The sequence below is a fragment of the Monodelphis domestica genome, chromosome 4 (genome assembly GCF_027887165.1).
Source record: "Monodelphis domestica isolate mMonDom1 chromosome 4, mMonDom1.pri, whole genome shotgun sequence".
NCBI lineage: Eukaryota > Metazoa > Chordata > Mammalia > Didelphimorphia > Didelphidae > Monodelphis > Monodelphis domestica.
This window is the reverse complement of record NC_077230.1, coordinates 309,292,821-309,313,431: the sequence shown is the minus strand read 5'-3', so window position 1 is coordinate 309,313,431 and position 20,611 is coordinate 309,292,821. Positions and strand designations below refer to the sequence as shown.

General features: G+C 34.9%; 1 protein-coding gene across 9 annotated transcripts in view; it reads right to left on the bottom strand.

The window, feature by feature from the left end:
• NBEA (neurobeachin) overlaps positions 1–20,611 on the bottom strand; it is an 829,579-nt gene that overhangs the window by 17,494 nt on the left and 791,474 nt on the right. For 4 of the 9 annotated variants that reach the window (XM_056794740.1, XM_056794742.1, XM_056794746.1 and 1 more), the window contains 5 exons: positions 13,786–13,848; positions 13,374–13,463; positions 10,940–11,132; positions 7,314–7,385; positions 3,278–3,433 (listed from right to left, as the gene is read on the bottom strand). In XM_056794740.1, the coding sequence (XP_056650718.1) occupies positions 3,278–3,433; positions 7,314–7,385; positions 10,940–11,132; positions 13,374–13,463; positions 13,786–13,848 (574 nt within the window). The remainder of the gene's footprint in view (positions 1–3,277; positions 3,434–7,313; positions 7,386–10,939; positions 11,133–13,373; positions 13,464–13,785; positions 13,849–20,611) is intronic. The other 5 variants (XM_056794743.1, XM_056794744.1, XM_007495320.3 and 2 more) reach the window with 3 other exon arrangements.

Sequence of the window (20,611 nt, the reverse complement as noted above, 5' to 3'; positions counted from 1 at the left end):
TAAGTACTTTTCCTTGTTTACTACATTATGATTGTTCATTTTGTATTTATCTTTTTATATTTCTCTTAACTTCTGTAGTTGAACTTTGAAATTTTTATGCAAATCTACTTTTTATCAATTTTATTTCATGAAAAATCCATTTATCATCCTATAGCATTAAACCTAGTATTTCTGGGTAAATTATTCTTGGCTTTAAGCCTAAATATACCTCTTGCCTCTTCGAATATCATGCTCCAATCTTTCTGCTTCTTTATAATGATGGCTGCTAAATCATGTATGAATCTGACTATATATTCTTGATACTTCGAGTTATTTCTTTCTGGCTGCTTCAGGATTTTTCTTTAACCTGGAATCCTTGGTCTTTGGTTATCATGCTCCTAGGGATTTTTCATTTGAGGTTTTCTTTAAGGAGAAGATCAGTGGATTCTTTCAATTTCTACTTTGCTCTCTGCTTTCAAGACAAGGCTGGCAAACTGTGACACATGAGCCAAATCTGGCCAATTGCCTGTTATTATGTATGCCTACAAATTAAGAATAATTTTTATACTTTTAAATGGTTAAATCTAAAGAATAATTTTGTGATACATGAAAATGATATAAAATCAAAATTTTAGCATTCATAAATAAAATTTTGTTAGAACATTTTAATTTATTGCCTATGCTGATTTTTCATAACAATAGCAAATTTGACTGGTTGTGTTTGAGATTGTATGTAGTATTCTCATCACTTCCCACTGTTGCCTGACACTACAAATTGCAGTTATGCAGTTATAATTTGATAGCATTTTGAGTGCTTTCTGTTTTTCTGAATTATTACATTAAAAAAATTACCTGTTTTTACCAAGTTTTATGAATATTTTTAAGCTTAGGGCTGAGGCAGAAATTTTTCTTAAAAAGAAGACTTATTCAACCATTATTGTTTAATGCTTTTGATAATGTTTTTTAATTCAACTTAAAATTACAAGGCAAAATAATGCTTATATGTGAAATATATTACAGTAAAGCCATAATATAATATGAAGCTGCTTGCTCTCTCTAAAACAAGAAGCAAGATCTCCATTCCCGTACAAATTTGCACCAGATATATTTTCTGAGCTCAAACTACAGTTCCAGTAGTGTTTTCTAAACCTCAATTCAAAGGCAGAAGAAATTTCTATATTTCAAAATCCATTTATCTGGGAAATTTAGGAGTTACCTAATGCTCAATTGGAAGGACTAATATGCAATATAATGACATACTAAAAGATAATAATCGAGAGAAATTGAATGAAATTCTGAAAATGCCTTCAAAATGATCAATATGCTCATGGATTGATGTCAGTAGTTGGCAATACCCATTTGTGCGAAAAAAGTGTCTTCAAAGATAAATCATACAAAATTTCATAAGGCAGCAATATTTGCAATCAATTTTGAATGAAAAGAATCTTAAATCTGACCCCTAATTAAGCAAAATGGTAAGCCTACCAAAAGAATTCCATTTTTTCATTAGTAGACCTATATTTCAGAAATGTTCTCAATTATTATTACATTTTGAATTTTTCTATAAAAAGTTTGTGGAAATTTGTTCTTTTGGGTTATCTGGATATCCATAGATGGATATTCAAAGACAAAAATGAGTCATGCTTTGTTTGAAAGGAGCTTAGGTTCTACTATTGTACATAAAGTGTATACTGAAAAGCAAATGCAATATATACAAAATAGATACAGATTAATTTGGTGGGGAGGGCACTACAGCTGGAGGATCAGGATAGGCTTTCCCTCAGAGACCCTGGAGATGAGTTTTGAAAGAAGCTGGGAGTTCTATGACATGGAGGTAAGAAAGAGAGTCTGCAATATGGGAAACAGCCTATGAAAGTAAACAGAGGTAGGAGATGGCATGTCATGGACAGTGAACAGCAAACAGGTCCATTTAGCTGAAGAGAAGAGTGTGAGGGAAAGTAACGTAGTAAGGTTGGAAAGTAATTGAAGCTGGCAAGTTCAATGGCCCTTTCTCAGTCCTCAGTCTCCTTGTCCTTTCTGCAGCCTTTGACAGTGCTTATCACTCTCATATTCTCTTCTCTTTAGAGTTCCAGGACACCATTTTCTCCTGGGGACCACTTCTCTCTGACTCATTTGCTGGATCCTCTTCCAGATAAGGCTCACTAACTAAAAGGATTCCTGAGGATTCTGTCTTGGACCTTTTCTTCCTCTGTATTACTTCACTTGATGATCTCATCAGCTTCCATGGATTTAATGACCATTTCTATGCTTATGATTCATAAAAACACCTATCCTGTCCCCATTCTCCTTCCTGACCTCCAATCAATCTCCCATTTCCAATTGCCTTTTACGACATCTTGAGTTGTGTGTGTGTCAACATCTTAAACTCACATATTCAAAACAAAACTAATTATTTCCCCCCAAACCTTGCTCCCTTCCCTATTACTAGGGAGTAATCATTGTCCTCCCAGTTCTGCAGGCTCACAACCTAGGAGTCATCCTGGACTCTCTCACTATCTCTCACCCCTGGACCTTATGCTGCCAAGGCCTTGGCCACATCTCTCAGATATGCTTCCTTCTCTCCTGACACTGCCACCACTCTGGTGCAGGCCCTTCTCATCCCACAGCTGCATTACTTCAGCAGATCCTGCTGGTGGATCTGCCTGTCTCAAGTCTTTCCCCACTCAGTCCATTCTCCATTTAGCTACTAAAGTGATTTTCCTATGCACAGGTCCAGGCATGTCACCCCCTTCCCCCTTTACTCAATAAACTCCAGTTGTTTCCTATTGTCTCTAGGGACTAATAATACAAAATGCCTTGTTTAGCATTTGAAGCCCTTCATATCCTTGGTCCTTTCCTCCCTTTTCTAAGTCTTCTTAGACCTAGCTCCTTACCACTGGCTCTTCCACTAATGAGCCTCTCCATCTCTCAGCTCCAGGCTTTCTCTTTAGCTTGTCTCCATGTCTGGAAAATTCCATTTCCTTCACTCTATAATTACTGACTTTCTTTAGTTCCAACTAAAATCCATTCTTTTACTAGAAGCCTGCATCAACCACTTAATTCTAGTGCCTTCTCTTAGTTATCTCCCCTTTATGTATGTATCTCCCCTTTCTTGTGTATATTTGTTTGCATGTTGTCTCCCCCATTAGATTTGAAGATCTTCAAGGGTAGAGACTGCTTTTTGTATCCCTTTTGTAGCCTCAGAACTTAGAACAGGGTGTAGGGCAAAGTGGACACTTAATAAATGTTTACTGATTGATTGAAAAGTAGATTAGAATCAGATTGTGAAGGACTTTACCAGTTTCTGTAGAATAAACTCTAAAGCTCTTATCCCAGAATCCACAAATAAGGATGTAGCGATTATCTGCTGTGACAACAAAACAGTGTGCATTGATTTGTATACTCTGATCCACAAGGTCTGTGATCTGCCGTTTGTTCACACCAGAATTATTTGCTGTAAATAAATGCAAAAAAAGCTAATAAATAAATTACTCTTATAATTTTACCAAGCAATCACGGAAGAAAAAACCTGTTTAAATTCTATTGAACTATGAATTTGTGATACATTTAAAAATATGAATATTTAAAAGTACTGATAGTGACAGAAATGTTAAGATTAATGTGATTTTCACTTTAAGGAAAATAAACTTTTTCCATTGGGGCAATTATTATAAAACTACTTCAAATACCTTAAAATATACATAAGTAATTTAAGTACTCTGCTGAAAAAAGAGATTAAGGAATTAAGGAAAACATGTTTGAAATACAAAAAAGCTGACTATTCTAGATATGTACAAATTCAAGAATATCAGCTAAAAACAAAACAACTATTACAAGTAATTTTAATCAGCAAATTCTATATCTAGTCATATCTGTATAATGAAAATATATCTATTTATCCCAGACTGTCATGTTCTGACTGCATTTGACATTCATGTGAAATAGACTTGAGCAAAAAATTTGTTTTCTGGGCAGTTCTATAAGGAGCTTTTAGGTCAACAGCTTTAAAAACTTTTATTGTCAACTAGTAGAATATCTTTCCAGAATGGGCTTGAGTTGGAAATGGAAAAATATATATATAGAGAGAAATGGGAGAGGAAGAATAGAGTATCAGTGTATAGCACTGGGATGAAATCTGAATAGAGCCAGCAGCCCAGAGAAAGTGATTTCCCTAGTGCCTGTCTTTTTGCTTGTCTGTCCCCTGTACTTCTCCACCCTTTCAGGATATATCAGTGTGCTGAATCCTTAAACAGAAAACAGAACCTTCTGTATAAACGTGTTTAAGATCACCAATCTGCCTCCACATCTATTAAATCTAAATGTTCTTTTCATATACTCTAAAAATAGCTATTAAAATGGTTAATAGTTGAAATAATCTAAGGATAGGCCACAGGAATAAAAGATTAGTCTTTAATTGGTATTTAATGGAAATTAAAATTTTTCTATCACATATTACACTGTGATTGTTTAGCAATCACAATGGCAGTGATTTCTAGATGCCAAACTATTCCATAGAATCCAACATAATATCCTTGGTTCTAACACTAATGCTTTCCAAAAGGAATTTGAGAATGGTTTTATGGAAAGATGGCAAATAACTGCTGAAAGGCTTACATCCTATCTTATTTTTAGACTTAAAGGTCAGAGTAGATCTAATAATGAGATAATAATAATTTGAATTTAGATATGCTTTATAGTTTACATAAAGCATCTCATTTGATTTTTTAGCATCAATTGTCAGTGATAATACTTAGTATTACTACCACATGTTGTGGAGAAATAGAGGCTCAGATGTTAAATAACTTCCCTCAGGTCACACAGCTACTAAGTAGCAAAAATGGGACTATACTTGAGGTCTTCTGCCTCCAGTACACTTTTTCCTTTCATCCCCTTGGCCTCTAGGCAACATGCAAATTGATGCAAGTGGGTATTTTCTGTGCAGTACTGAAAAAGAACAACTAACAGTCACACTTTGTAGGTTTGAGCTATATATCTGTATGTCTGTATGCCAGCTAAGTCTGTGATCAAATACTGATCCCCTAATACTGACTATCTTGTACATACATGACAGCTGGGTCCAGTGAGAGAATATTAACACAAATCCATCATAACTACTCAAAAAACAATTCAAAGTGCATGCCTTATTAATGGAGACCTACTAATACCATTTTCTTACAGAAAGAACTGAACCAATATTTGGTAAATGCACTTCAAAAGCAACAGAAATTATATAATTTTCAGGTTTTGCTTTCAAATCTCCTCTAAAATGCTTACACAAGATCAACTGAAAGCTTGTTTTTCTCATTATTAAAGTCCCCTACTTAATTTATGGGAGCAGATTGTGGAGTAGAAGATAGTCTTCAGGATGACCTGGGCTTATATTCTTCCTTGGTGGATGACCTTAGGCAGTGCTTTAGGCACCCAAGACAAGAACTTATAGAGCCTTTGCTGATTTAATGGGAACTTCTTCAATAGAGACAGAGCTCCTTAGATTGTTGAAATGACAAATCCAGAAACAACTCTCCCACTTCCCCCCCCAGGTCAAATCAATTTATACAAGGAATAACCTAATATAATAGAGTTGTTAGGAACAATCTCTAACATTAAACCTTTGTTATCTTGACTTTAAAATCTTGGTTTTAGCACCACTGAGCATTTTCCATACAAGCTACTCTCCCTGAATTCCTGTTCAGTCAAACTTCTAAAAAGTCCTTTAGATTCAGTGTCTTTATTTCATCACATTTCAATCATTTCCCAATTCCCTGAAATGTGGCTTTATGCCTTACCTCTCTAATGAACTTATTTTCTTCAAAATTACAATTGATTTCAATGGCTTTATTCCAAAGTTTTTTCTTGGCCCTCATCTCTTTTGATCTCTCACTAGCTTTTTATATTATTGTGTAAAAAAAATATCATTATTTAAATTGCAATGTTTAAATTCCTTTTGAGAAGAATTTTAGGTAAAGAAGATGCTACTTCCCTGAATTCAGAAACTGAACTGTTGGAGAAGCCATTATGAAGAAGCCTCCAGACCACGAACTGCACAAAATGAACTTTGGGTGTGGTTAATGAACATTTATTTGCAAGCATACTTTCATGCCAAAGGGGACTGCCCCCTAACTGGCTTTCTGTCAATGCGTCCAGTAATTATTGGTTTTCTTCTTTTCTTTCTCTTATCCTCAATTATTGTAATCTTTAAATTGATAATGTTTTCATGATCCTTTGGAAAAAAATTAATTTTTTTGCAAATGATCAAAGGGGGGAATGTAAAAAATAGACTCGAATACAGGACTACAATCCCCACGAGCCTTTGCTCCACTTCCCCAGAATGCCTTGTAATCTCACCTGGGCCGAGATCGAGAAGATATTTAAGCAAAGGCTTTTGAAGGCTCGGGGGTCTTTTGGACTTCCGTTTTGGAGCAGAGGCGTCTCTTCCATGATGTGAGGTTATTTTGTCTAGGCCTCTGGCCTAGGCACATGTTTCTTACTTGTATATTCTTAATCTTTAACCTTTAATAAACCTCTAAAAAATATAATACTCCTTGCAGAGAGAAACTAATTTCTGCCTCAGATGCCTCAGTCTCCCCATATTCCATAAATTTTAATCTTTACAATTGACCACTCTTAGATACTTTTTTCTCCCCTGGCTTCCATGTCACTGTTCTCTACAAATCTTCTACTTCTCTTATCCAGTTTCCCTGAATCATTATCCATCTCTTCCTTAGCATGTATGTTTGTGATTCTCTGTCTTGGTCCTTCTCCTTCTCTCTCTAGACTCTTTTCTAGAGATTTCAGAAGTTCCCAAGGATTGAAGTGTGATATCTACCCTGATGACTCCCAAATCTCTCTATAATATTAATTTCTCTCTTAAACTTTAGTTATATATCAGCTCATGCTGGATAGCTTCTGGGTATCATTACAGACACCTCAAACTCAACATATTAAGAAAAAAGTTCATTATCTCCAAATGCCTCCACTAAACCTTTCCTTCCTTCTAACTTCTCTATTTTTGTTTAGGGGAGTTTCTTGTCACTCAGGTTCTTTCTAGAGCTAATGTGAGTGAAGGATCAAAGAACATAGATTTAGAGTTAGAAGGGACTTAAGAAGCAACTTCATCCCATTGCTCTATTTTATAGATGAAAAGAATGAGGTCCAGATGGGTTTAATGCCATATCTATTTGTATAGATATATACTATGAGATATAATTTTAATATTAGGTAAGGTGAGTTAATATTTAGCTTTTTGTAAAAAAAAATCATACCAAAAATATGAAGACTCAATGTTCTTTGAAATATTTTTAAACCTTTACCATATGTTCATTTTTTTTACATACCAATTAAAGGATCCATTTCAATGGGAAGATGATGGGCTTGATCCAAAGAGTATCCTGGGGCTCCCCTGAGGCCTGGAGATAAAAGAATGAGTAAAATTATTATGAACTATTATGTAAAAATGATTTTTACCAATTAATAGTTTTATAAGGGGGCAGCTGGGTAGCTCAGTGTGTTGAGAGCTAGGCCTAGAGACAGGAGGTCCTAGGTTCAAATCTGGCCTCAGACACTTCCCAGTTGTGTGACCCTGGGCAAGTCACTTGACCCCCATTGCCTAGCCCTTACCACTCTTCTGCCTTGGAGCCAATACACAGTATTGACTCCAAGACGGAAGGTAAGGGTTTAAAAAAAATAGTTTTATAAGATGATGTATGTACTGCATGTACACAATATACACATATATTATTCTTTTTTGGAATAATTTTATTAAATCTAAAAATAAGAGTAGTAATATTTTTATAGTGCTTTCCCAAGTGTTTTAAATACTTTATGCCATTTGAATAATATACAATTCTTTTAGGGTTATAATTAAAGACAATTAAAAAACATTTTCTAACACAAATGCTGAGGAAAGTTATAATTTTCATACTTATGCAATGAAAATACATGGCTCTACACTTAAAAGTGTGACTGCACACATAAAATGATATAAAATATGAGGACATTTATAAGATGATGTAAGCTAGCAATAAGAACCTTAGAACAATTTTGGCCCAAGTATTTATATAATTTAGCTGAAAGTGTCTTGGGTCTCATCATCTAGGTATTTGCCTTAATTTCTCTCTTTTATTTTGAATGTGCCGATATCCTCAATTTCTTTCTTATACTTCCCATATTAAAAAAATCCCATTCTTTTAGTTGGGAGTTGCTAAAATTCCAAAACCTTGATAGTAAAAATTTGGAAGTATATTGACTAGAAGCTAGGAATAACAAATAGACCTGTTATTTCATTGGTACTGGTAACTCCTAAATGAGGAAATTCCCTCTACCAAGGTAAGCTGGTTTACTTTCTGCAACTTAAGAGTTTTAGAGAGATGCTTAGAACCCCTGGAGATGAAGGGATTTGGCTAGAATAACAGAGCCATTATGTGTCAGAATAGTAACTGAACCAAGGCCCTCTTCACTCTATGATGAATTCTCGTTGATGTTTGCAAAGGCACAGATGAAAGTTCTTATATTGGATGTAAGAATAGTGAATAGAAGTGATAATTTAATCTCTTCTCCCATTTATCAGTTGAATAAGATAAGATTTTAACCTTAAAAATTTGGAAGGAGTGCATTCAATGAAGCTGAATTTAATGCAATATGGCATTATACCTTTAAAGAATGAAACCAACTCTCCGAACTCATGGTGCTTCTTAGACTGGCTACCCAAGAGTTCCTATTCTCCTATAATTAGACATTCTAAGAGCAATTTTCATACTTCTGCCCTTTGTAAGCAGCTTTTAATAATTTCAGTTTTAATGAGAATATAGTAGAGTTATAAATTAATATTATCCCTTTAAGACAGAAAAAAGAAAACTTCTAGTAGCTTTAAACAATTAACAATTTAGTTTAATTAAAATAGCGATAGTAAAAGAATATTGTAAAGGAGGAAAATATAGGAAAGAGGTAGAGAAAGAAAATTTCCTAATATCTCTGCTAGTTATCTATTTCTACCTTACTATCTAAAACTGCCTATATTTACCTATAACTGCCTATAACTACCGCTAATAACAACCACCCCATAAAGTTCCAACCCTATCTACCCCAATCAAAACCAACCCAATCAGTATTTAAACCAACCTCAATTAGATCTGTCAACAAAGACCAGCAACCTTCCAAAAAGTTCAAGGAAAGGGGAAAAAAACTAGCAATCCAAACCAAAAACCAAAAATCCAAAAGGCAAAAGCCCTCTAAAGGCTAAAGCCAAAATCCTTCTCAGTAAACTCAGGCCCAACTTTATGTTCCAGCAACTAAATGCCAACCACCAACCCAACACACTCCCAGTAGCCAACTTTCTGGTGACTGCCAGTACCTGGCTGCTAGCAACTGACCCACGAATCCAACACTCAGTCCCTTTTATCACCTCCTCCTACCTCACTTCCTGTCTCTATGGTTTCTACTTCCTGTCCCTTTCGGCTGGTTAATCCTTACAATGTCTCTATGGTAAGAGGACCTCCAGGTCCCCCATTAGATTAAAAAAGGAATAAAGAATTCCTTTTTACACCTTTCTCTCAGGCTTCCTACTAATAGTTTAAAGTTTATATAATTCTATTTGTGGTTTCCAAATCTCTCTTCATTTTGTAGAATGGCAAACTGATGAACAGAAAATTAAAAATGACTAATTCCAAAGTACAGAGTTAAAGATATATCAAGAGAGCATTTAATAACAACAGTCTCTATATAACCAGAGGAGCCTCCCACAACTGAAAAACCGGTAGCAAAAGCAACAGCTGATAAATAGCCCTCCAAGGTTTGCAAAGTTCCTTATATAAATTATCTCCCAGCTGTATAACTTCAAACTTTAACTTGCTGGCTCTGGTCCTAAATGGGATAAATGGGCATCTATTGCCTTGTTATTTGCATTCTTTCTCTCAATTAGACTGTGAACTCCTTGAGGATAGGGGTTCTATTTTTGCATGTCTTTGGATCCCTGGTGCTCTGTTCAGTGCCTAGTAAATAATAAGTACTTAATAAATCTTTGTTGACTACTTGCTGACTCAATCCCAGGTCAAACCAGGTGAAAACATTCTTTTTTGTTTCTCATGGGAAAGGGATGTGGATACTGAAGTATATCAGGTTATTCAGGATACTGAAAGTATATCAGTATATATATATATATATATTTAAAAACATATATTAGCTAAAATCCCAATTTGAAAGAATTTTTATCTTCTTTATAGTTTCCTGTGCATTAATATAAGGGACACATAATTAAAAAGTCAAATATTTTTGTGATATTCTTGTTATATGTTTCAAAATAGAGGAAGGGAGCTTTACCTAATTAAATATGATGATAGCAATATCAACAAAAGAAATAGTTTAAGGAATTTTCATGAGACAAGCTGAAAAAGATGGTTGTCTAATTCTGACTAAATTAAAAACTACGTATGTTAGAGAAATAGAAATTTAATTAAATCAATTTGACGTGGCTAAATTCATCTCTGGCTGGAACTAGTATGGGATATTTTAATAATGATGAGTTTGGCTAATCAAATTGTTTGGTTATATCCAATTCTATCATGGCTATATAAAAAATGGAATGATTTTTCAAGGAATAGTTGGAATTAAAAAAAAATTACTTCACAAAAGTAAATTGTAAAGTCACAAAACAACTTAGTCTATGCCTACCACTACAAAGTGTAGAAGAAAACTGAGACAATTATCCAGACAATTCAGGTATAAAAACATTCCTATAAACTCAACTTTTCTTAAACTAAGGCCAAAATATTTTTAGAAATCAAAATTATTTTAAAATTTTCTTTGACTTCAACTTCATTTTATTTGTTTTGATGTGTACCGAACACTTTTGAGTGATTTCAGACAATCTTGTTTTTTATGTAATTTATTTCAAGCTCTCCTTTATCTTAAAAACTGGTTGCTACTCAATAAATATTTAAATCATAGTTTGCTTTTGAGTACATACCTACTGTGTTGTGCCATCTATTCACTGCAAAAAGTCTGCTGCAAGTCACAGTTACCACTGCAGGAATGGTAAGGTGTGGAAGAGTGTTGGCTGCCACATGTGTGACTGGAGAATTTGATGGAAATTTCAGCACCATTATAACATCCTGTTGCATCTGATCTTTAAACATGAGTGGACTCTGTGGAAGGAAACACTGTTGAATAGAAAGGAGAGGAAAGCAGAAGGAAACAGAAGGGATAACATAGTTAGTGAGGAAGTCCAGGAAAAAATGAGGTTAAATAGAGTATGGATACAAATAGGCAAAATGGAACAATCAGAAGTTATACTGGTAACATATGACAGAGGAGAGCTTTGGCATAAGGAAAAAGCTTGTAAATTCATATTCAGAAAGAATCATAAGGGTCTATATGATCGATATTATGGATGACAAAATAAAATAATCAGTACCAATTCAAATGTAGCAGTCAAATAAACTAACTAGTAAATTTAGGTGATTTGACTAAAAATCAGCTGTCCTGATAAAAACAAATTAATAAATTGTTAGTATGTCATAGAACCCATTCCCCTAAAAAACAAAACAAACAAACATCACTACCTTAATTTTTAAAACTTTATAGTGGTTGTTTTGGTGTCACATAAACAACTTCTGTACTGATTTGTAGTTATGAGCTATTAGTAAAAGATATTCAGATACAATTTTTTAAACATATAAATCAACTAATCAGCAAATAACTGTTGAGTGACCATTATGTGTAAAGAACATAGAAAATATAAAATTTCAAAATAATCATTATTTGGTGTCCACAAAACTTTCATTGCATTGGGCTTTGTAATCACTTAGCTCATAATTTTCTATTCCATGAACTCAGAAAATTTAAACATTCTAGCTAAATAATTCCACACTATTTTAAATACTAATAATGTCTCCCAGGAAATCAGTGTTTGTGACTGGGCATTTCTCCAGGATAAGCATTTTTCTAAATCTGGGAAGACTAACCTGGGAATAAAGTTTCTTTGCCAAACTTTTTTTTTCTTCAAAAAATGAAGTATTGGAGATGGTTCTCTGAACAATTCACTGAAAATGCTTCATGCTCTGTATTTTGAGGTCTTTTAGTTATTTCTACATAATATTCAAATATACTACCAGAAGGAATTAACAGGCATATATCTAGAAGGAGCTTTTTAACAGTGAAACCAGATTCATCTAAGGGAAAGTTTCTGCAAAATGTTTAACTAGAAATTAATCAAATCTGTCTCAGCCAAGGAAAAATCTATCCAATGACTGGTTTCTTACACAGCCATAATGCTTCTGTCCATCTGAGTGGGTGCCCCTGGATTTTCATGGAAAAGTATGACAAAAAATGAAAAAGAAAATAGAAAATCCTGGGGGCAACTAGGTAGCTCAGTGGATTGAGAGCCAGGTCTAAAGACGGAAGATCCTGGGTTCAAATGTGGCCTCAGACACTTCCCAGCTGTGTGACCCTGGGCAAGTCACTTAACCCCTCATTGCCCAGCCCTTACCACTCTTCTGCCTTGGAATCAATACATGGAAGGTAAGAGTTTAAAAAAAAGAAAAGAAAAGAAAAGAAAAAATGCCAAGATACTTGATTGTGTTATTAAGAGTATGATTAAATATGCATTCTTGGGGAGTGTATTGCTTTAAACAGCAAATAAATAATTGTACAGAGGAATTGCCTTACATGAATATTATGGACCATAATCTGAAGTTCTTTTTATTTTTAACATGGCTCTCCTTGATTTGATGATTACAGATGGTCAAGCACAGTTTTATTAATTCACTGCTAACACAAAAGTCACTGAAAATTGTAATTTTTTAATGTATTAAAGTTTTTCAGGAAATTTCAATCTGAATGGGCACCAAAAATAAAGCCATTACTACATGACTATGTACATCTCATGAACCTTTCCCCCAAAAACTATGAAGAAGATAAATATTTTGCTTTTGGAAATAAATTTTGTTGTTTAGACCAAAATCTACATAAGAATGCCTCTACTCTTCCCTGAATAATGGGAAGAAGCTCAATATAACCATTAATTCTTTAGTTTCATCTTGTACATATGTTCACAAATCACTTTTAAAATGTTTATTCCTTTTTTGAAATTCAATAAAAGTATGCATATATTCAATAAGAGGACAGTCAAGACAGAAAATGGCAGACAAATTAAAGGTAAAATACTTTTATGAATGCAAAAAAATGCAATCCAAAAAAGTATCTTGAAGGTCAGAGCTACACAAACTTTTCTCTCTCTTGGGAAAAATCAAGATTCAATAAGGTACATAGTAAATGAATGAAACCGTAATTAATTAATTACACATTTTAAAAAGTGTTGCTTAAACAGGTATTTCATATGACCTATAAAAGATACTCAGATATAAAGGAAATAAAAAGTTTCCTACAGGCTGATGTCTCACCAGGTGCATGGCAGAGCTCCGAGGTGGATGTGGCTCAATAAGCAACTGAGATGGCGTCTGTCCAAAGTTCTGTATCTGTGCCTCCATGGCCTGCAGGGAAAGAAGAGTGATTGTCATAATCAATATGCATCAAAGAGGTAGGTCAACACACTATCTGACAATGCAAGCATATCCCAAGTCAGCCATGAAAAAAGTCTAGAAGATTCACGTGGTGCCCTTCTCCCAGGGCGCAGACTTATCCAAGTGTTAGTATTTTGTCGACAAGCTTTGCTTCTCTTTTCAAGCATGCTGCAGTTATCCAGCTAACCATTCTTGTTTCCGGTAGCTAAGGGACCATGTGAGAATGTTAACCTGTGACAACATGCAGCTAAAGACAGGGGAGATTTCTTAACAGTAACTGCAACACATATACCTTGATAAAATCCTTCGTAAGAAGAAAAGTATGAGGATCTCTAATAAAATAAGCCTCTGGAATCTTAATAGGAAGAAATGGAAAAGTAAAGTCCATAAGTAACATAAAATTAAAAAAGAATCACATTTCTCATCAAACATGTCTGAGGATACCAAAGCAAATACATCCATGTAATAATCTCATTGGGAAACCCCCTTTTATGAGAGTTTAGCTTATTGTATTGTCTTAGAATTTTCATGACTATTTTTAAGAACACTACTCTGTATCTGTCATAATTTTATTTGATTAAATCTCAGGTTGGCCTCCCCACAGGGGGATAAAGGAAATCTGTAAAGCACCCTTAGTGACTGACTCTTCTCTTCTCTTCTCTTCTTTTCTCTTCTTTTCTCTTCTCTTCTCTTCTCTTCTCTTCTCTTCTCTTCTCTTCTCTTCTCTTCTCTTCTCTTCTCTTCTCTTCTCTTCTCTTCTCTTCTCTTCTCTTCTCTTCTCTTCTCTTCTCTTCTCTTCTCTTCTCTTCTCTTCTCTTCTCTTCTCTTCTCTCCTCCTCTTCTTCTCTTCTCCCTTCCTTGTTTTTCTAACCCCTTACCTTCCACCATAATATCATTTCAAAGACAGAAGAGTGGCAAGGGCTAGGCAACTGAGGTTAAGTGACCTGCCCACAGTCACACAGCTTGTGACTGGGTATTTCTTAAAAGTCTATATTACATAGAAACAGTGTTTACATTATTACTTTCAGTGAAAAAATATTTTTATATTTTAACCTTAACAAATATGAGGATTCTAAGCTTTACACTATTGTATTGGTAAGACAATTTTCTAAAGGATTATTAAATGATATTTCTTCTTCATTTTAAAATTTGAAAACCAAGATACTTCAGTGTATTAGCTAGACTCACAGGGAATTTTTTTTTCTTGAAATACAAGTATGTAATTTAAGTCAACAAGCAGAAACTTAGTATTTATTATGATCATTATTGTGTTACCACACTCATTTTCTACTGAAAATTGTGTGCAGTTCGGTTGCTCATAAAAGTGAAATACGAAAACCACTGGTTAAGGCTTTAAAAAGTCAGGTAAGTTGGTGGAGGTCTCTTATAATATAGTGTTGCTACTAACTAATTGTATCAGCTTCTGCAATTCTCATTTATAAAGTGCTAAAATTTAACAATTTGTCTGCCTGGACTACATTTCAAGAAAATGTTTATCAATAAAAATGTGAATTGTTAAATTTATTAGCAATATTAAACACGAATGCATCATTAGCCACCATATTTAATGGGTGCATAAATGGAACCTAGATTCTCTTGCTTGTGTAGGCACTGAAGTGAATTATTATATCTCTAAATGCTGTCCAATTTTAATGTACACATTTGTTTGCATGGTGTCCACTCATAAGCAATGCCTAACTCAACTAAATTCTACTTATATAAATATCATCTGACTTTGCATCCTAATGAAAGATTTATGATAATGAAAAGGGTTGGGGGAGGAGAGTATATCAGTTTAAGTTCATTTGCATTACAAACATTTGAGGATTATTTGAAAAAGGAAAAAATAATTTTATGGCTAAGAATGTCCTAGAAAGCAAATGCCCATTACCTAGTTTAATATATTAGTAGTAGCAAAATGCTCTCTAATAATAAATACTGATTGAAGACTATGTTTATACTCATTAAAAATATGGAGCACCAGACATACTTCACATTTTTCTAACTCTTTTCTTCATAAAAAGGAAGAATTAAAATTATAAAACAATTGCCATGTAAATATGAACTTGAAGGACTGTCTTATTTTTTCTCCATCTAACTCTAACAATTCCTCCTGTACTCCTGGCTTTAGGGGCTTTGCACTCTCCACTATTATAGCCCTGGATCCATGTATGCAGTGATCAGGTATAGTGTGGGAGAACCTGGCCTTTAATGTCAGACTCCTTTGATCATTCTCTTTGCCTCATTATACCTTTCAGCCTTCTGCCCCAGGGAAAATGACTTATAGGTTAGGTTAGGTTAGATTTAGTTTGGTTTACATCTAGGATCTCCCAAAGGGGCACAGTGAAATAGTACTCAATGGGCAATATGAATCAGGAAAAAACACTTTTTTCCCTCTAAACAAAGGAAATGCTAACATGCCCAAGATAGCCAAGTATATGTTGACAGAATGACCTAAACAGAATACAGTAACATTCACATAGCTACTATTTAGATCTCCTAAAAACAAATACATGATTTCATCACTGCTAATGAAACAACATTTACCAAATACACTCAGGTGGTCCTTCATTTATTATATTATAGGTACATGGCAAAATAATTTTTGAAAGCATTAGCTATATAATATTTTAAATTTTCTAAAAGCAAAACCTTAAATGATATTCTTCTCTGAGGTATTAGCATCTTTATTATAATTATTCATAATACTAGTGAGCATTTATATAGTGCCTAAGTGCCAGGCACTGTGTTATCACTTAAGTTATTTCACTGTTATTTCATTTGATCCTCACGAAAACCCTGGGGGATAAATGCCATTAGTATCCCCATTTTATAGTTGAGGAAATTGAGGCAAAAAAAAGGCTAAGTGATGGACTTGCCCATAATAAGTGTCTATATAATAAGCTAATGCGTGTCTAAGGCTGGATTTGAACTCTCCTTTTAGGCATGAAATGTTTTGTTCCTGTTTTTGTATCCTCAGTGTTTGCATAATACTTGACACAAAAGGTGCTTAATAAATGGCTGTTGAGAGAGAAGCTGGGTGGCTCAGTGGATTGAGAGCCAGGCCCAGAGATAGGAGATCTTGGGTTCAAATCTGGATTCAGACATTTCCTAGCTGTGTGACCCTGAGCAAATCATTTGACCCCCATTGCCTAGCCCTTACCACTCTTCTGCCTTAGAATTAATACACAGTACACAGAAGGTAAGGGTTTAAAATAAACCAACAAACAAATAAATAAATGAATAAATGGCTGTTGAATGAATAAGCCATTCATTGTATTAAATTAAGACTCATAAGTTCTGTAGCCCAAAAGAAAAAACAGATAAATGTGTATATATATATATATATATATATAATTTCTTTTTTCTTAATACATATATACAATATATACAATACTTATTGGTGTCATATGAATAATTTCTACCCTGATGTTTATAGCTATGACCTATAAGTAAAATGTATATTAAGATAAACATTTAGTATTTAAAAATGCATAAATCAACTAATCAAAAATAATTGTTGAGTGGCTATCATGTGTAAAGGATATGGAAAATAAACATTCAAAATAATTATCATTTGGTCTCAAACAAATGTCACAAAACTAATGTCTTTAATTTTAAATCATTGTTTGAAAATGTATTCAAAATACCTGGTTAGGATTTCTGAGTGTTATTGTTAGGTGAATCCAAAACATTCTTGTTGTTAAAGTGCAATTGTTGGGGCAGTCAGAGAGCTGAGTGGACAGAAAGCCAAGCCTGGAGACAGGAGGTTCTGGTTCAAATGTGGCCTCAGACACTTCCTACATATGTGGCCCTGGGCAAGTCACTTAACCCCAATTACTTTACCTCTCTTTTGCCTAGGGACAATATTTAGTATTGATTCTAAGACAGAAAGTAAAGATTTAAAGAAAAAAGTGTAATTGTTAGGTGAGAGATACATAAGTGGATAGTGATAATCTGATATTTTCTCAAGTAACAATTTTAGGACTCTGGACAAATTAATATATTAAGCATCTTAAGATGGAGGAAAATGATCTAATTCATTCATTAAACAATTCAATAAATACTTAAATATTTTCAATTAAATTGGTAGTGTGAAAGGTTGAAGAGTCCATATCTCTTATGTAGAATTTGGCAAATTTCTGAAAAGACAACAGAAAGATCAATGACCAAGAAGGCTAAGAATAAACAGCAAGTTTTTCCATCTAGTATGGGATTTCACAAAATGACCAGGAGCCTTCAGGCTTCTTTGAGAGCAGGCATGATAGCAACATGGAAGGCAAGAGTCAGTAAGAATGTAAGGACATGGCCCAAGGCCTGAAGCAATCTGGTGAAAGAATATGCTCTGGGGGCCTAAACTGAGTGGGTAGAGATGGAAACCAGAGTGAATGCTAGGAAACAGGGCCTCAACCAAGTGGAATCTCAGTCCTAGTATATAACAGCAGCATTAGGATCAGATTTGACATCCACAAATCAGTACATGAGGAAAAAAGGACTTCAGGAAGAGGGTAGAGTTTAATCTTAGCCACCATATCCAAAATTCTAGAGGCAGCATTAGACTACTGAGAGGACAAGACTTGATGGAATAGTGTGAGAGATGGATGCTGGCCTTAGCACAAAGTCCCAATCTAGAAACTAATAGTGAGGAAGCTGAGTAAAGAGGAAAAAATACCAAATGCAATGAAGAAATACTATGGATTAAGAGGTTAACTCTCTAAAAGGAAATAACTTTATAACAAATATAAGTAAAGCTTTAGAGTAAAAATTGTTTGGTCACAAGGAATCCAAATTAAGCCAGAGATTAAAATAAAATGTGAACTCTCAAAAATCCTGCAATAATGAACATCTTTTGTAATAGGGGACTGGCCAATAAGCCCAATCCTTTTGATTCCATGCAGGTGACATCAGTATACTTGGTGGATACACTTCCTCATGTGGAACAAGCTAGGGAGACTGCTGCTGGAGAGTTAAGATGATGTGGAATGGAAGGTCCTTGGAGAGACTTTGGACTAAAGCCATTTTGTAACTGTAGTTACCACATGGTGAACAACAGCCTCCTTGAGTTATTGCAGTTGCATAACTGGGACTGGGGAAGGCTTTTGTTGGCTTTGGTCTTTCTCTTGTCTATCCTCTCTTCTTGGTTTGAGTCTGTCTGATAGTATCTGGTGAGAAACAATTCTGTAAAGGGAGAGGCCCTCTTCCAAAGCTGACATATGGCCTAGTGAATATGGACCTCAGTTATTTGCTTTGGTGAAGGGATTTGTGGGCCATAACCTTATGAATTTCAAAGGGTCAGGAGAGTGAGCCAATGAAAGTTCAGGAGCTGGGTCCACATTGGTCTTTGCTGTTTAGTACTGATGGCCTGAGAAATGAAAAGGAATCTTCAGGATCCAGCCCAGAAGAGCAGCACTCAGGACTTGTCTGTCAGTAATGTGGAGATGAGATATAAATTTTGTGATACCAATTATATGTATCACCCTGGAGACCACACAGGGGAGGGCATGCCATAAAGTATTAATGGGGAAATGTATTTTTTTGTTCTTGCTCTATCTCTGATAGCTAATTGTAAAATTTTAAAAGCTAATTGGTGTTAATTAGCGAAATGGAAAGGGAGTGTGAGTCAAATCATTATGGTGAGAGGGAGCTTGAATTGCAGAGAGAAAAAAAATTCATCTAGGGGAGACTTCTAGATAGGTGGATGGAGACCAACTGGGTTAGTAAACCTAGAAAGATACTGGCTACACCTAGAAGACAGAAAATAGAAGCCAATAATTCTTTGAGACAAGAGGTATTAGAATAAAGTAAAAAGATTGAAAAAAAAATTGTAAAGTTTCTATTATCAAAAGCAACCAGAAAGAAAACAAGCAGAAGGCAGTGGTGATACTGGGTTTTCAAAGGCTAGCTTGGGGGACTAGAAGCATCAACATGTCCTACCATCTTGGAAAAGATAGCTGGGTGGCACAATGGATAGAGCATCGGGCCTGGGAGCTGAGTTCAAAATTGTCCTCAGACATTTGCTAGTTGTTTGACCCTGGGCAAGTCAGTTAACCCTGTTTGCTTCAGTTTCCTCATCTGTAAAATGAACTAGAGAAGGCAATGGCAAACTACTCCAGTGTCTTTGCCAAGAAAACCCCAGATGGGGTCACCAAGAATTGGTCATGATTGAAACAACTTAAAACAACAAAAAACAATCTGGAAAGATTTCAAGTTTGGGCTTGAAACACCAAATATCTGTTGTTTGAGGACCAGCTGTGAACATTTTTATTCAAGATGTCCCAAAAATGCAAATATAAAAGAATGTACAGTGTATTTTTAAAATATGAATTAAAATGAGTCACTTTAAGTTTAAGTGTTTTTAATATGTTCAGGTCTTTTTTTCTCTATAACATGTCTATAAGGGAATTAGATCATATAAGCAAGAAACTCATAACAAAATGTTAAATTAACATAAAAATGTGATCATGCCCAGTGTTCCCTTTATGAACTCTAATCAAGGCCTTTTAATTAGAAAGAGAGCAATGTGGGGGCAGCTGAGTAGCTTAGTGGATTGAGAACCAGGCCTAGAGATGGGAGGTCCTAGGTTCAAATCTGGCCTCAGATACTTCCCAGCTGTGTGACCCTGGGCAAGTCACTTGACCCCCATTGCCTAGCCCATACCACTCTTCTGTCTTGGAGCCAATACATAGTATTGGCTCCAAGACAGAAGGTAAGGGTTTAAAAAAAAAAAGAAAGGGAGCAATACCAGTGGCCAAGTAATTCCCACATGGTGCTAAAATGATGACGATAGTGGAACAATTGGAAAGAAAGGCAGTTTGAATGAATCCAGCTCTCAGTGACATGTGTAGACTATTCACAGACTAGAAATGGAGAGAATCCTAAGAAGCTATGTGGAACTGGAAGACTGAGAGGACAAGCAGTGGCAGCATCTATAAAGAGTCTCTGAGAATGAGGCTGTGAGCAGAAAGGGCATGAGGAGCTTTTGGACAGACACTGTGTCATTAGGAGTTTTGGGACAGAGTCTTGGTCATTGAACCCTCCTTCCATCCTCTAGTATCCCACTATATATTCTCCAAGTTGGTAATTCTTAGTTATTCTTTATTTCCTTTCTTTTTTTGAGA